The sequence below is a fragment of the Thermothelomyces heterothallicus genome (genome assembly GCF_042370625.1).
Source record: "Thermothelomyces heterothallicus CBS 202.75 unplaced genomic scaffold P884_scaffold_12, whole genome shotgun sequence".
In the NCBI taxonomy this organism is placed as follows: domain Eukaryota; kingdom Fungi; phylum Ascomycota; class Sordariomycetes; order Sordariales; family Chaetomiaceae; genus Thermothelomyces; species Thermothelomyces heterothallicus.
The window spans coordinates 407,993-423,140 of NW_027192573.1; the positions used below are offsets into that span (position 1 = coordinate 407,993).

At 58.6% G+C, this 15,148-nt stretch overlaps 6 protein-coding genes across 6 annotated transcripts; 4 read left to right on the top strand and 2 right to left on the bottom strand.

Annotated features, from left to right (window-relative positions):
- Positions 1 to 2,293: 2,293 nt before the first annotated feature.
- P884DRAFT_243986 (ATPase, P-type cation-transporter) lies at positions 2,294 to 6,481 on the top strand. Its single transcript, XM_069440348.1, has 4 exons — positions 2,294 to 2,684; positions 2,765 to 2,964; positions 3,051 to 3,728; positions 3,830 to 6,481. The coding sequence occupies exons 1-4, from the start codon at positions 2,481 to 2,483 to the stop codon at positions 6,168 to 6,170; spliced, it is 3,423 nt and encodes a 1,140-aa protein (XP_069297284.1). The 5' UTR covers positions 2,294 to 2,480; the 3' UTR covers positions 6,171 to 6,481.
- Positions 6,482 to 6,683: 202 nt separating this feature from the next.
- P884DRAFT_224426 (glycosyltransferase family 2 protein) lies at positions 6,684 to 7,718 on the top strand. Its single transcript, XM_069439591.1, has 2 exons — positions 6,684 to 6,944; positions 7,074 to 7,718. The coding sequence occupies exons 1-2, from the start codon at positions 6,826 to 6,828 to the stop codon at positions 7,690 to 7,692; spliced, it is 738 nt and encodes a 245-aa protein (XP_069297285.1). The 5' UTR covers positions 6,684 to 6,825; the 3' UTR covers positions 7,693 to 7,718.
- A 115-nt stretch (positions 7,719 to 7,833) lies between these two features.
- On the bottom strand, positions 7,834 to 9,138 carry P884DRAFT_259928 (uncharacterized protein). Its single transcript, XM_069441395.1, has 2 exons — positions 8,614 to 9,138; positions 7,834 to 8,500 (listed from the first exon to the last, which is right to left on the bottom strand). Exons 1-2 carry the CDS (start codon positions 8,962 to 8,964, stop codon positions 7,985 to 7,987), a joined length of 867 nt encoding a protein of 288 aa, XP_069297286.1. The 5' UTR covers positions 8,965 to 9,138; the 3' UTR covers positions 7,834 to 7,984.
- A 753-nt stretch (positions 9,139 to 9,891) lies between these two features.
- On the top strand, positions 9,892 to 11,307 carry P884DRAFT_307961 (uncharacterized protein; the record flags this gene model as incomplete). The annotated part of the gene is made up of 2 exons (XM_069445143.1): positions 9,892 to 10,851; positions 11,010 to 11,307. Exons 1-2 carry the CDS (start codon positions 10,076 to 10,078, stop codon positions 11,305 to 11,307), a joined length of 1,074 nt encoding a protein of 357 aa, XP_069297287.1. The 5' UTR covers positions 9,892 to 10,075.
- Positions 11,308 to 11,900: 593 nt separating this feature from the next.
- Positions 11,901 to 13,259, top strand: P884DRAFT_292321 (uncharacterized protein; the record flags this gene model as incomplete). Its single annotated transcript, XM_069444157.1, has 2 exons — positions 11,901 to 12,086; positions 12,176 to 13,259. Exons 1-2 carry the CDS (start codon positions 11,980 to 11,982, stop codon positions 13,257 to 13,259), a joined length of 1,191 nt encoding a protein of 396 aa, XP_069297288.1. The 5' UTR covers positions 11,901 to 11,979.
- A 269-nt stretch (positions 13,260 to 13,528) lies between these two features.
- Positions 13,529 to 14,688, bottom strand: P884DRAFT_329917 (uncharacterized protein). Its single transcript, XM_069445659.1, has 3 exons — positions 14,463 to 14,688; positions 14,216 to 14,377; positions 13,529 to 14,122 (listed from the first exon to the last, which is right to left on the bottom strand). Exons 1-3 carry the CDS (start codon positions 14,541 to 14,543, stop codon positions 13,850 to 13,852), a joined length of 516 nt encoding a protein of 171 aa, XP_069297289.1. The 5' UTR covers positions 14,544 to 14,688; the 3' UTR covers positions 13,529 to 13,849.
- Between the last annotated feature and the right edge of the window lie 460 nt (positions 14,689 to 15,148).

Below are 15,148 nucleotides of genomic sequence, written 5' to 3' on the forward strand. Positions count from 1 at the left end.
CGGCTATACCCGCTTGGGTCCTACAGCCGGTTCCGAGGGGGAGAGAGTCCTGTCTCAAGTGGTCTCGGAGAAGGTCGAGGAAGGTGTACGAGGGAGTTGCCGGCAGCGTATTCTCTGTAACCAGAACCCGGGCCTTCTGTATTGGGTGGCGGTGGGATGCCAAGCGGATGGTTAGCTCCCGCTTGGGCTGGCCGACCCGACCCTGGCATCTTGAGGCGAGGGGCGCTGGCCGAAGTAGTTTCAGTGCTATCCGACGACATTGAGGCGGTTGACAAGTGCGGATGCTGACTTCAAACGGTGTGGTTTCTGGTCGGCTTCGGCATGTGGACCAGAACGCCGACACTTCGTGACAGGGTTTCCGGTTCGCTCAGTGCAGGCCTGGGTGTCTGGATGTAGGTCCGGCCAAGATAAGAGAGAGGGTGAAGACCGGATCGTCGCCAAGATGTGCCAGCGGCTGTTGCGCTACGGTTCTGGAACGTCGCCAGTGCCACGAGCCGATGGGGGGCATCGTCCCCCTCAGCGTTAAGTTTGTAAGCCCTCCAATGGTTGCCCAGGAGCGGGCCTGGGCCGGCCACAAACTGAACCTTGTCCATGTTGCTACCTCTCTCGTTGGGTTCAAAATGGAAGCATTAGGGAGAAACGAGCTTTACAGAGAACATCCGAGGGAAACCGGCGGAACCAAGCCAGGAAAGAAAGCAACGGGCACGACACTCGACAATGGCAGTCTGGGTTACAATTACTCTCTCTCTCTCTCTCTCTCTCTCTCTTTTCCGTGCACTATTTACGCACCGTGTAACACTGGCGTCATATAATTGTCGGATATCAGGCGCAATGTACGGATTACTTAGGGAGTGCCCCATACATCGCGTCTAGACTGACCCATCGACAAGATCCCAAAACGAACGTATGCAGCGTGCAGCGCGTCTGGCGCTTGTTGAAAACGACACATTGAAACTCGATTCTGCATTCTCGTTGTCAACGACCCAGCACGGCGACAGCAACCCAATTTCCCCCAACCTTTGGACGAGGGCGGCCAGCCAGCCGCTGCCGATCATCCTTGTCTGTGGGCATTCCTAATTGGGCAAGTAACTTGTATGCAGACGTCCACTGGTGTGTAGGTATGTACACTACTGCGCATGTTTGCTCAGAACTGCGTATGCTGATCGTAACGGATGAAGTGAACGCTTGGGTGCGCTCCACTTCCGATCTACTTCACTTCCGTCGAAGGCACACGGCAGCGGCGTAAACGGTCTGAAACACCTCCGTCGCGAACGGAGACGGCTGAAGGCGACATCATTGCCCGCGAAGACTCCACCCCCCCACCCCGCCCACAGCGACCATCGGCATCCAGACCAAGCCACTGAGTTACCGACAGCGCGCCGCCCAGACCGTAGCCGAGACGACACAAAGTCAAGTCACTGCCCACGTGTCCCAGGAACAGCCAGGGACACCGGCGGTGACATTGGCCACTGCGGCGCTCGTCGTGTGCATGTCGGAGTATTGATAATGGGGTAACCCTACACCGTACTTGTTTTTTTTTTCTTTTATTTGGTTTTGTTTAAAATCATCTCGCGAACGGCGGCTCGCCAAAAAAAAAAAAAGAAAAAAGAAAAAAGAAAAAAAAAGGTCGTGGGCAATCTGCCCAGTCGAACAGCGAGGAACTGCATGGAACGGCAACGGACGGCAAGAAGGCCGACCGCACCGGCGGGGCCCAACCGGCTCCGTCGTTGGGGAGACCACCGGCGCCGCCAAGCGTGGGGAGCGAGGGTAACTCGGCATGCCGAGAACTCGGCGCCAAGCGGGATGACCTCGCTGCGCATTCCTGCCGGGCTGGCTCGGCCTATCAGAGCGCCCCCTGCTGAAGAGCTCGACAGAGAACCCTCACCCCCTCAAGGCGACCCAAGAGCCCAAGAATGACGCCCTCGGATGCTATCGCCACCCACTTGCAGCTTTATCGCCCACACGGTCCGTCCTCAGAGGCTGAAGGCCAGTCCCACAGTGGGGCTCAAACAGCATCCGCCTTGCAGAGAACGTCTGGACGCCGGATCCGGGCTGGGATGGAACTTCTTGGTCTCGTCTTGGCCAACAGCTCGAGCAAGGTTGTCAGCCTCTTTCTGTCGGGTTAATCGGTGAGAGAAACGGAATGTTGCTCGCGCGCGTGGCTCGCGGGGACGAAAACCCAGAACCGGGTGGCTGGAGCCATGTACGGATTACTGTAATCCGTACATACTTAAACAACACGTGCCCCCTCGTAGTGTACGTCTGTCTTCTTGGGTCTGTCGTCATCGGAACACTGACCGATTTGACGAGCCCTCTTCTCGCCAGATCTTTGCCGAGGTCGTAGAAATCGCAGCTCATTCTGCGATTCAAAAGCCTTCCTTTACCGTCCTCTGATCCGCCAATGAAGCAAAGTGCTCATCGTCATCGCCCACCGCCCTGTTCATCCCACGTGCGCAGAGTGAACTTGTCCCCATCGTCCGATGGCTGCGGAATTCCCCAAACACCCCTTCCTCCTCTCGGTTCGGGAGGTTGAGCAGGCCCTCGGCACCAACGTCGACAATGGCTTGAGCTCTTCCAAGGCCGCCGAGTTGCAGCAAAAGTACCCCCCCAACGAGTTGGACGTGGGCGGCAGCATTGCGTGGTATACCATCTTCATCAGACAGCTGTGCAATGCCATGATTCTGGTGCGTGCCATTTCCCCCCACCTACGATCCCGAAACTCTCCTCTCGCCAATTGCCTTGTTCTCACGCCCCCAACATCCAGGTTCTCTTCTTTGCCATGGCACTGAGCTTTGGCGTCTCCGACTATATCGAAGGTGGCGTTCTGGCTGCCGTCATCGTACTCAACGTCTCCATCGGCTTCTACCAGGAGTATGGCGCCGAGAAGAAGATGGATGCTCTCCGGGCCCTGTCCTCTCCCAGCGCAAGCGTCCTGCGGGACGGTAAGACCATTGTCATCCCAAAGTGAGTGGGCACCCCGTCGTTACCCTTTTTGTTCCTGTTCCCTGTTCCCTGTTTCAGGGCTAATAATAATATCTTCGCAAAACCAGTGCGCAAGTGGTTCCCGGCGATATCGTAAACCTCAAGATGGGCGACACGGTGCCCGCCGATGTGCGCCTATTTGAAGCCATGAATCTGACGTGCGACGAGTCCTCGCTCACGGGCGAGGCCATTCCCGTCGAGAAGCAGATTAACAACGACATCGTGGTTCCCGGCACCGAGAAGCTTGCGGTGTCCGAGCACGAGGTCGGCATTGGTGACCGCATCAACATGGCGTACGCCACCACCACGGTGCAAAAGGGCCGCGGCCGCGGTATCGTCGTGGCCACGGGCATGCAGACCGAGGTGGGCAAGATCGCGGCCTCGACCAACAAGAAGCGCCGCAAGGCTGGCCGGTCAATGAACTGGAGGAAGTATGGCAAGACGCAGCCCATCAAGGGCGCCTTTCGTCGGACCTACGATTTCCTGGGCAAGTTCTTGGGCTTGACCGAGGGCACGCCGCTGCAGATTAAGCTGTCCAAGCTGGCTTACCTCTTGTTCTTTTGTGCGATACTGCTGGCCATCATCGTGTTCGGCGTGAACAAGTTTGTCCAGCCGCTGCCCAAGGAGGTTGTCATTTACGCCATCTCGACGGGCATCGCCATCATTCCCGAGTCGCTGGTTGCCGTTTTGACCATCTCGATGGTGGTGGCGACCACGGTGATGAGGAAGGCAAACGTCGTCGTTCGGTATGTGCTTTGCCTCCTGGCCCTTGGATCCCCCTTCCTTCTCCCTCCCTTCTCGTTTCCCTCTCTAGTCGAGTGCTGACTGCTGACTGTTTTGTACACAGCGATCTCTCCGCACTTGAAGCCCTCGGTGGCGTCACTAACATCTGCTCGGACAAGACCGGCACGTTGACCCAGGGCGCCATGATCGTAAAGAAGGTCTGGCTACCGCCCTCCAAAATCTACACCGTCTCGGGCTCGACGGATCCCAGCGACCCTTACAAGGGCACTGTGACGGACCAGCCGCAAGCGGAGGAAAAGAAGCGCGACTTCGACCAGGAGCGCACGACGCAAGCCGTCAAGTTCGACGGCGTTCCCGACGAGAAGCTCAACCCGAAGCCGGCCGAGAAGGCCAAGACGGCCGAGTTGACGCCCGAGCTCCGCTTGTTCATGCTCTCGGCGGCGCTCTGCAATCTGGCCACGGTTCGTTACGACGAAGGCGAGAGCGCCTGGAAGACCACGGGCGAGCCGACCGAGATCGCCCTGCAGGTCTTCGCGCACCGGTACGACCGCAACAAGAAGGCCATGGAAGCGCTCGGCTGGCGGCAGGTAGCCGAGTTTCCCTTCGACAGCACCATCAAGCGCATGTCGGTGGTCTACGATGCGCCCCCGGACAACGACGCCGAGCTCGACCCTTCCAACAGTGTCGTCTTCACCAAGGGCGCCGTCGAGCGTATTCTCGACCTGTGCTCGCACGTCGGCACCGGCTCCAACCAGCAACCCATGACGGCCGAGATGAAGGAGCAGATCCTCGACCAGATGACCAGCTTTGCCTCGCTCGGCCAGCGCGTCTTGGCCGTGGCCTACCGCCCCTGGCAAGGCAGGTACACGGCCGATCGGACATTGTCCCCCTCCAACGAGGACGACGAAAAGGCGGCCGAGGCATCTCCGGCGGAAGACGAGGCCCGGGCCGCCGTGGAACAGAACCTGATTCTGCTCGGTCTCGCAGGCATCTACGACCCCCCACGGCGCGAGACTTCGCCCTCCATCTACGAGTGCTCCAAGGCCGGCATCAAGGTGCACATGCTGACGGGCGACCACCCGGAGACGGCCAAGGCGATCGCGAAGGAGGTCGGCATCATCCCGACCAACATGAGCGTGCTCCCGGCCGGCGTGGCCGAGACGGCGGTGATGAAGGCGACCGACTTTGACCGGCTGTCGGACGCCGAGATCGACGCGCTGCCGGAACTGCCGCTGGTGATCGCGCGGTGCGCGCCCGAGACCAAGACGCGCATGGTCGAGGCGCTGCGGCGGCGCGACGCCTTCATGGCCATGACCGGAGACGGCGTCAACGACGCGCCGTCGCTGAGCAGGGCCGACGTCGGCATCGCCATGGGCTCCGGGAGCGACGTGGCCAAGTCGGCGGCCAAGATCGTGCTGACGGACGACAAGTTCAACAGTATCGTCGCGGCGATCAAGGAGGGCAGGAGGATGTTTGAGAACATTCAGAAGTTTGTGCTGCACTTGCTGAGCAGCAACGTCGGCGAGGTCATCCTGCTGATCGCTGGCCTGGGGTTCCAGGACGAGTCGGGCCTGTCGGTGTTCCCCATTTCTCCGCTGGAGATCCTGTGGATCAACATGGTCACGTCGTCCTTCCCGGCTTTCGGGCTGGGCCGGGAGAAGGCCAGCCCCATGGTGATGCGGAAGCCGCCACAGGACAAGCGGCGCGGCGTCTTCAGCAACCAGATCCTCGCAGACATGATGGTCTATGGACTGCTGATGGGCATCTGCACGCTCATGACCTTTGTCATTGTGGTGTATGGGAGGTACGACGGGCAGCTCGGCCACGACTGCAACCGCAAGTTCTCGGACTCGTGCATTCCTGTGTTCCGGGCCCGGGCGGCCGTCTTCGCCGAGCTCACCTGGCTCATCCTGCTCAGCGCGTGGGAGTTCAAGGACATCCGCCGGTCGCTGTTCCGGCTCAACCCCAATGATACGTCGCGGTTCCCGCTGTTCAAGGACCTGTACAACAACCCGTTCCTCTTCTGGGCCGTCGCCATCGGCTTCGTCAGCGTGTTCCCGACCGTCTACATCCCGTATCTCAATCGGGATGTCTTCAAGCACACGTCCATCAGCTGGGAGTGGGGGGTCGTGATCGGCATGACCATCGTCTATGTCCTGGGCATCGAGGTGTGGAAGTACGTCAAGCGCAGGCTGAACATCCTCGACGACCACAAGGTGGTCCAAGGTCCTTGGTCGCAGGGCGAGGAGGTCACCAAAAAGTACCACAGGAGCTTGGGTCTTGGCCACCTCAAGAACTGGCTGAGCGCGGGGCGCACGCTGAGTGCCAGCCGAACCGAGTCCAGGTCCAAGGCGCCGTCAAATGGCGCGTTGACGCCGGTGACGACGCAGCAGGGAACGCAGCAAGAGACACAGCAGGGAAGCAGCGCGCTGCCGCCGGTTTGAGGTCTGAAAAGGCCATTGGGAAGACGATGCGGGACGACCGGGTTGGGGTCGCGAAAAACATTGTCGCGGAGCCCGACAGTAAGATGTCTTATGTGGTCAAACCGAAGAAAAAGAGCAGAAAATCGCGTCCGAGAAGTCATGGGGGAAGAGGTTTGTTGGTTGTCGTCAAGAGCTCGCCATTCAGGATACCCATCTTGGAATACCCATCTTGGAACGTGTTTTTCCAAGTGTTTTGATAGATATTACAATGCTGCGCTACGGTCGCAGTGTACAACCTTGGTAGAAGCGGAATTGAATTCTGGAGTACGGAGTACAACTGGTCCGCAATTTTCAATGCTTCAAGTGCTCCAAGTCGAAGGAAACCTACTTCCACAATAGGAAGGAACGAACACGGTACCTCCGTATGCAGTGTTTCTTGGCAAGGGTTAGGGACTCTACTGCGTTCACGCCAAGAACACGTCCCCCCCTGGCAGGACGTATTTAACTTTACAAGGTCCTTGCCACGTAGTTAACGTCGAGTCGCGTCGGGGCCAGAACTTGGCCACCTGCACCTCGAATTGGGAGCTCTCGAGGTTCCTAGGACATCCCGCGAAATCACCAATCACCAGCAATCCACCAACGGAACACTCCCATTGTCCGCCCAGCAACAACCGCAATGGCGCCCGCAGAGCCGTCGTCCGACAAGGAAATTTACTCGGTGATCCTGCCGACCTTCAACGAGCGCCAGAACCTGCCCATCATTACCTGGCTGCTGAATCGCACCTTTACCGAGCAGTGCGCACACCACCCTCCCCCCTTTTTTTTTTTTCCCCGATCCCTCTTCCCCCCGTCATGGCTACTACTTGACCGCGATCTAACCACACCGGCCTCGCTCCTCGTTCTCCCCCCGCCCTCTCTCCATAGCAACCTCGACTGGGAGCTCGTCATTGTCGACGACGGCTCGCCCGACGGCACGCAGGATGTAGCCCGGCAGCTGGTACGGGCCTACGCGCCGCACGTGCAACTGCAGACGCGCTCGGGCAAGCTGGGGCTGGGCACGGCGTACGTGCACGGTCTGCAGTTCGCGCGGGGCACCCACATCATCATCATGGACGCCGACTTCAGCCACCACCCCAAGTTCATCCCGCGCATGATCGCGCTGCAGAAGGAGCGCGGCTACGACATCGTCACGGGCACCCGCTACGCCGGCGACGGCGGCGTCTACGGCTGGGACCTCAAGCGCAAGCTGACCAGCAAGGGCGCCAACATCTTCGCCGACACCGTCCTCCGCCCCGGCGTCAGCGACCTGACGGGGAGTTTCCGATTGTACAAGCGCGCCGTGCTCGAGAAGCTGTTCGAGAGCACCGACGCCCGCGGGTTTACCATGCAGATGGCCCTGGCCGTGACCGCCAAGGCCAAGGGATACAGCATCGGCGAAGTGCCCATCTCGTTTGTGGACCGTGTATACGGGGACAGCAAGTTGGGCGGGGAGGAGATTGTCGAGTACGCGAAGGGGGTGCTGCAATTGTGGTGGTCGATCTAAGTATGTTTTCAGATCAAGGGAGGGGGAACAGATCGTGAAGCGGCGGGGGGAAATTTGGAAACCGCCGGTTGGGGGGAAGAAGTAATGCTGCAAGGAGAAGAGATACCCCAACGGGGGGCCGTTGTATGAGTAAGGCAAAAGGCAACATTTGGGAAAGGCGTTGCTTGGGTTGCAACCTAGGAGAGGGCAAACAGCATAATACCTTCCTTCCGTCTTCTTTTGCTGCACCAAGTACTACCGCCAGCCCGCTCGTCACAGATGGGGCCAGCCACTCGACCCCGTTCGAACCCCGCTACATGTTCCTGCCACCGGTCACGCTGATCGTCTGCCCGCTAATGTACGAGCTCAGCGGCGACGCGATTGCCAGCACGGCACTCGCCGCCTCGGTGGCCGTCCCGGGCCGCCTCAGCGGGATGTCGGCATAGGGCACCGCCCCGGCAGGAGCCGCTTTCTGCTTCGCGGGAATCCCCAGCGCCACCCTCTGCCCGTCGACCTCGATGAACGCGCCGGCCTCCTTGTTGGCCGTCAGCCTGGTCTCGATGTGGCCGAAGGCGACGGTGTTGGCGCGGACGCCGAACGCGGGGCCCCATTCCTTGGCGATGGTCTTGGTCAGGCCGACGACGCCCGCCTTGGCCATGGCGTAGTTGAGCTGGCCGGCGTTGCCGTGCAGGCCCGACGTGGACGAGATGTTGACAATGTTGCGCGGCTCTCCGTCCTTGACGCGGAAGTACGGAGCGGCCTCGCGCACGAGCTTGAAGGGAACGGTGCCGTGCATGGCAAGCATCGTGTCCCATTGCTTGTCCGTCATCTAAGGTAGTAATAATGGTCAGTCAAGTAAGGATGGTCTATTTTCGTGATCTTGAAAGAGGAGACCAAAAAAAAAAAAAAAAAGAAAAAAAAAAAGAAAGAAAGATCAAATACCTTGTGGATGACTGCATCCCAGGTAAAGCCGGCGTTGTTGACGAGGATATGGATCTTGCCGTTGCCAAACGCCGCCGCCTTCTGGATCAGCTGCTTGATGCACTCATCCTTGAGCAGGTCCCCGGCGACGGCGAGTGCCTCGCCGCCGCTGGCCCTGATCTTGGAGGCTACCTCTTCTGCTTTGGCAGCGTCAATATCTGATACGACCACCTTTGCTCCTTCGTTCGCAAACAGTCTCGCGCATTCGGCGCCGATGCCCTGGCCAGCCCCCGTGATGATGGCAACCTGACCCGCGAGCAAGCCTTTGGGGTAGTTGAGCTGACGGGCGATCTGCTTAATCCGTTCGGACATGATGATCGCGGTGATTCACGGCCCTGGAACTGGTCAGAGACAATCGAGAGGATCTACGGATTGAACCAGTGTACTCCTGTACGGATTAGCGTATCTATTCACACGAAAAGAGAGCCGGGGCCGGCAATGCCGAGGCATAACCCGGCCGAGCCCCAAACGATTCGACAACCCCGCCTGAAACCTTGTGGCTGGTTCCTGTGCCATTCTCTCACCATTTGGTTTGAAACTACCTAGTTCGCGAACTTTGGTTTGAGACAGGAACCATATGGATACATCAGTGAGATTCAGTATCCCCTGCAAACAGTGGTTGAAGTCTCGGCCATCTCGTAGCATACATAGAAACTACTCTGTAGCAATCGGAGATATGGCCCTCGGATGTTTAAAATCAGTGGGGGTTGGGAAATCCGGGGATGGTCTCCATCACCCCACACACAACCCGTGGTGGGGTTTGGTTTCTACCTGACTTCCTACCTACCCGGCACCCCGTAGTATTGGCTCCGACAACAATCTGCAAATACGTGGCTTGTCTTGCCGAACGTGCCTTATTGGGCTCTCAATTTGACGTCTCCGCAAGCCTCGGACCTGAAACTGAAGCGCGGGATGGATGATGGCATGTGACGCGAAAGTCACACTAAACCACCTGCTGAATTCTCCGAGAAAAACACGAGTCCTTATAGAAGCCGACCTCATTCCTCCTTTTGGTCCGTCATTTCTCCGGTACTGGATCAGGGCCATGTACAAGGAAAGAAGCGTTCGTGGCATGTGCTTGCAAGGTTCTCAGGGTATTGGTCTGGCTAAGGAGAACACGCAATTCCAGAAATGAAGGGGAAAAAAAAAAGGAAAACGAAAACGTCAGCATTGCGGGGGAAAGACGTATATGTGTACTGATAGGAAAGCATAGGTAACCGGATCCGAAAAAGTTTGCCCGGCAACTGCCCAGAGCTTGTCGACAAGCAGATGGCACATGCGAGGAGAACGAATGCCACGCGCAGTTCAACGTAATCACCAAGAACTTTAAAGGACCTTTCCTACTCACAAATCAAGATTTTGAGATGCCACGACCCGTTATCATCCTGCCTTTCCACCGAGTACTTTACATGACCCATCCTGAATGAAACCGTTCCCAGGAATGGCAGTTGAGCAAACGACCAGACATCAGGACGCGCCCCCAGCATATAGCGAGGTTACCGGCCAACAGTCGAGCCGGGGTTTCAGGTCCGAGAAGGGCCCATCTAAGCGCTTTTCTGAGGATGGGCCGTCTTCGACTCCGGCTGGTACAAGGCGACCGACTGTATGGCGCAGAATCTGGAACCGCCTTGCCCTCCCGCGTTGCTTGAGACAGGTCAGCTCTGAACCTCCTGTCAGCCCACTGCTTTCGAGAGAATTGGAGAATGCTCGGCCCCTTCCAAGATCACATCTGCCTTTGGTCGGCAGCGTGTCTCAGTACTCTGACGACGGGTGGAGGAGGCCAGTGACCACCTGCAGCGTCCAGACTGGCCGGCTTCCATCCCGTGGCCGCTGGAGGTACAAACTGGCTTGTCAACACTGCCCGATCGAACGCGCAACCCCGGAGGCACTAGAAGCAGCACCCTGGATTGCCGAAGCCATCGTCGGCGTCCAGGATCTGCGTCGTCTGGTGCAGGAGCCACCGGCTTGGCTCGAAAATCTCCACCGGTGCTTTTCTGACAAGATCTCGACAAAGCGCCATCCATTACTCCCCAATAAGAAGTTGTTCCGTCGACGCATCAAGATCTACTACAGGAGTCCTGACGGGGCGAGTGTCTCCCGGGCGGCCGGCATCTCCATCTGGCACCGCGATGCCCAGTGGCTGGCAGCCCTGACATATGCCCGCATGGCAACCATGTTCCGTCCCGAAACCATGATGTGGTGAGCACTGCGTTTCCTCCTGGATGCTCCTTTTCTCCGGATCATCGTCCTCTCTATCCTCCGCTCCCTCCGGCGTGCCCCACAGCTGATTCCACCCTTTTTTCCCTACTTCTCCAACCATGATAAAGTCTAACTAACAATGTGATGTGCTCCTGCAGTGCATCTGCACACAAATTTTCCGCCGAGGACGTCCTGGATGTCGGAAAGGTGTTCTATCTGGTCTTTCCTAAATCGTGTTGCACCCAATGGTGGCCTCCCTGCTTTCAGGGCGACGACCGGTGCATGTTTCGAAGGATCTTCTCAACACACCTCTACCTGGATGACCCGGAACTGCGAGACCTGGCTCACAGCTACTTTGGGCCCCAGCTACCGGGCGGCCGCCCACCGCCCATGAAGATGTGTCAGCCGGAGAGGGAAGACGCAGAATGTGCCGGTTACGATGCGTTTTTCACATGAAAACTCTTTCGAATTGTAGGAGCCAGTCGAACTTTGACTGGTGCGGAAGCTTTTTGTTAGGTGGGAAGTGACTGTTTTGAACAACATGCTCTATTAGACAGCGTTTCCATTTACTCATTTGTCACCGTTGTTGAGCTGCTATGACACTCGTAGCAAAATACACTACTCCGTATCGCCTACTTATACGAAAGCGGCTCCTTCTACGGAGTAGGAAGCAAAAAAAAAAAAAAAAGGTGCAAATGATGTAATATCGTTCACGTACGGAGATATTTGGTTTTGTTTGCTTCTTTGTTTGCTTCGTCCATACGAATACCAGCCAAACGGCTCGTGAGCTAAACGAGGACTGAATTTGAGGTTACTGGGGCAAGCACTAAAGTTACCTTATCAAGAATAAGAAACGAACCAGGTGGCGTTATAATCTTGCTCTACACCTCGTCGAAGCGCTGGTGAGAGAGAAGCGTGTTCATTGCCGAAGCGTCTTAAAACTTAGGGGTAAGGGTTGGCGGGGCAACCAGTGCCAACCAGAGAGGTGTTCCAGCACCGCGGGGCGCCGAGTGTGCTCCAAACAGGGCACGTCATGTTTTGGCGGGGCGGGCCTACCGTAGACAGCGGGATGGAATCTACAATGCCAACACACTCCTACACAGCGGGGCTGCTCACCTACAGACGAAGATGCAGAGAAAACAAGGGCGGGGATATTCTGGGCATCTCCCACGCTTGAAGCCGGTCGAGCAAGATCCGCTCGCAGAATACGGTCTACCCTCCAAAGGCGAGAAGAGGTGCGCCAGCGCCTGGGCGGGGAGCCCCGCCAACGGCCCGGCTTTCAGGTGCTCTGTGAACCATTCTCGCTGACTTTCTCCTGTTGCAGACTCCTCTCCCCCAAGGTCCAAGAATCCTATTACACTCAAATAACCGCCCGTTACCTCGCCTTCTGCACCGCCGCCGGCGACCGGGATAACCTACAAAAGCAATTTGCACGCCTCTCCTTGACCGGCGGCGACAGCAAGAGCAGCAGACCCTCTCAGTTGCAGCCCCTCCCGTCCCCGTTACTATCGCCGTCACCCCAGACGGAACAGCCAGCTGGTCTATCCGAAGTACCAACCCACGATCACCCACCCAAACCATCAGAAACGGAACGACCGCACCCCTCCTCCTCTTCCTCCTCCCCCTCCGCTGCCGCCGCTGCCGAAGCCCACCCCGATAGCGAGCAACACCAGCACCTTTCCCAGATCCTCTCGGCCCTCCGCAAACTGCGCGAAGCTCTAGTCGCCTCCAACCGGCGCGACCACTTCGCCGTCCAGGTCTACCTCTTTTCCGCGCGCCTGGGCATCCTAGCATCCGCATACGAGACGTACTACCCCGCGCTGCTGCAGCTCCTCCGATGGCGCTCAACAACAACAACAACGACAACCACCACCACCACCACCACCACCACCACAACCACAACCACAAACGCAACAAGCACCACCTCCGAGGCCGCGGCGGGAGGGAATAGGCACGGCGATGTCGCCGCCGCCGCCGCCGCCGCCAACGACGACGACGACGGCGCCCTGACGTCGCTCGAGCGGCAAGAGGTGGTGGGCTACCTGGTGCTGGACGCGGCGTGCCGGCGGGGGGACCTGGCGGGGGCGTACCGGCTGCGGCACGAGCAGGGCCTGCGGGACGGGCGGGTGGACGGGGCGCTGCGGGCGCTGGCGGCGGACAACTGGGTGGCGTGGCGGCGGGTGCGGCGGCAGGTGGACGGGTACCGCGCCCGGCTGATGGACTTTGCCGAGGCCCGCGTCGTCGTGCGCCACACGCTCAAGGCCTTCGCCCGCGCCTACCACTCGGTGCCCCTCGGCGTGCTCGAGGAGCAGACGGGCTGCGCCTGGGCCGACCTGAAGGAGAGGTTCGGCGTCGGCTGGGAGCTGGACGCCGGGAACGTCGTGATTCGCAAGGTCAAGGGCAGGTGAGCTGATGGGGAGAAGAAAAAAAAAAGAGATAGCGACAGAAGAGGGGAGAAGGTTGAAGAGGGAGAGGGTTGGCTTTTTTTTTGGGGGGGGGTTTGGGAGGCAATATCGATACCCTAAGGGACGAATGCTTCTTGATTATGATAGATGATGGGATGCGGATCGAGCTGCGATGGTTGGAGGCAACGAAGGTGGATAGGAGTCAAGGTGGCCTTCCCAGCGGTGTCTTGTTATGACCTGCTTGAACAAAGCGAATTGCATATCATCTTCCGGGTCCCGTACATCGCGCATTAGTTAAATTATTTTGCTAGCTCTACACATATTAATACGTCTGCACATGTTAACATGTCAAGACCTGCATTATATCAGGCTCTCGGATGCATGCATACATGCGTCGTGCTGCAGCGGCTCTTGGTTTCGAGCCCAGCCAAGGCCGCACATCACGTACAGCACCTCCATTCAATCATATGGTACAAAGATCCGTAAGCCATCATTAAACCATTCCTTTTGATTGCCGAGCAGCGCCCAACGTTTGATCGACAGCGGTAGTGTCGATGCTGAGACGCCGAGAGACCATTCTGCGGCGAGCGTGTTTAGAGGAGGGCGACGGCAGCAATGATGCCGCCAATGGCGCCGAGGCCGGCGGCAGCAGTCGGGCGGGGGCCGAGGTTGCTGGACTGGGTCGAAGTCTCGGTGGCGGCGGCGGTGGCGGTGTTGGTAGGACCGGAGGTCGTGTCGGAGCCCGAGGCCGTGGTCGAGGCCGAGCCGGTGGTCGAGGCGCTGGCGGCGGAGCCAGTCGCCGAGGTGGAGGCGGTCGCGCAGGAGACCGAGCTCGGCAGGTCGGTCACGCCGACTCCGCGGCAGAGCTGTGCGCGTGGAAGAGAACCTGTCAGCGCACCGGGAACGCAACGGTTGATCGAAATGGGGCCCGTTGAAGAGAATCAGGAAAGGAGACTCACATTGGCGGCAACGCTGACGGCCTGCGCCTGGTCCTGAGCGCTGCAATCGCCAGCTAGGCAGCACGCGATGTCATTGAGGAAGCTCTTCTCCTGGCAGATGCACTTCACATCCCTCCCGCAGTTGCCAATGCCGCCGGCGAGGAATGAGCTCGCGCATGATTGCTGCAATGGTGCACCCGTTAGCAACTCCGCACGCGCGCACACAAGAACCCTTGTTTGCAACAGTGGCCGATTCGGCAAGACGTACAGCGCATTCAGGGAGGCCGAGACCGTCCTGGGCGACGACGGCGCCGGCAAGAGCGAGGGTAAGAGCAGCGATGGCCTTCATAATGGCGGTGTTCGGTGGCGTGCGGATGGAGATAATCGATCGGTCGTCTCGGAGGAGGGCTACGTTTGTCTGAGAGCGCAGAACCCTTTTTAAGAAGAGCTGGGGGAGATGGAGACGCGAACTGGGGGAGCGGCACCCCAGTGTTAAATAGCTTTGACAAACACATCGAGTTCGCCCCCCCCCCCCCCCCCCCCCCCCCCCCCCCCCCCCCCCCCAAATGGCGCGGCCCGAGCCAATGGGTTGCGGCCCTGTACACAGTAAGCTATTAACTACCAGCAGTTAACTAGCGGGAAGGATGTCCCCACCTCGTCGGTGGCCTGCAAGGGGAGGGAGGATGGGCTGTGCATGGCGCCCGCCGGCCGCCAGCTCTTTCCGGTCTTGCCGGAAAGGGATTGGCGTTGACGCTCGCTTGCAACACGTTCATTTCGACTCTCGGCTGATTGACACTATCAAGTACTCCGTAGTATCCGCTGTATCTCCAGGTTTCATCACTGTTCCCATCGACATTGGGCCTGTGGCTCGAGGCGTGTTCCACCCCTTTTGCATTGCGGGGCTGAAGGCCTCCCGTCTCCGCAACTTCTACGTAGGCCTTTCCAACCTGCCGC

What these genes read in the sequence shown, in the direction of transcription:
- P884DRAFT_243986 (XM_069440348.1), top strand. Translation starts at nt 2,481, where the DNA reads ATGGCTGCGGAATTCCCCAAACACCCCTTCCTCCTCTCGGTTCGGGAG. An exon ending in AAGACCATTGTCATCCCAAA is followed by an intron (nt 2,965 to 3,050) that starts GTGAGTGGGCAC and finishes TCGCAAAACCAG; the next exon opens with TGCGCAAGTGGTTCCCGGCG. An exon ending in AAGGCAAACGTCGTCGTTCG is followed by an intron (nt 3,729 to 3,829) that starts GTATGTGCTTTG and finishes TTTTGTACACAG; the next exon opens with CGATCTCTCCGCACTTGAAG.
- P884DRAFT_224426 (XM_069439591.1), top strand. Translation starts at nt 6,826, where the DNA reads ATGGCGCCCGCAGAGCCGTCGTCCGACAAGGAAATTTACTCGGTGATC. An exon ending in AATCGCACCTTTACCGAGCA is followed by an intron (nt 6,945 to 7,073) that starts GTGCGCACACCA and finishes CTCTCTCCATAG; the next exon opens with CAACCTCGACTGGGAGCTCG.
- P884DRAFT_259928 (XM_069441395.1), bottom strand. Translation starts at nt 8,964, where the DNA reads ATGTCCGAACGGATTAAGCAGATCGCCCGTCAGCTCAACTACCCCAAA. An exon ending in GGGATGCAGTCATCCACAAG is followed by an intron (nt 8,501 to 8,613) that starts GTATTTGATCTT and finishes TTACTACCTTAG; the next exon opens with ATGACGGACAAGCAATGGGA.
- P884DRAFT_329917 (XM_069445659.1), bottom strand. Translation starts at nt 14,543, where the DNA reads ATGAAGGCCATCGCTGCTCTTACCCTCGCTCTTGCCGGCGCCGTCGTC. An exon ending in TCGGCCTCCCTGAATGCGCT is followed by an intron (nt 14,378 to 14,462) that starts GTACGTCTTGCC and finishes GCACCATTGCAG; the next exon opens with CAATCATGCGCGAGCTCATT. An exon ending in CCGTCAGCGTTGCCGCCAAT is followed by an intron (nt 14,123 to 14,215) that starts GTGAGTCTCCTT and finishes CCACGCGCACAG; the next exon opens with CTCTGCCGCGGAGTCGGCGT.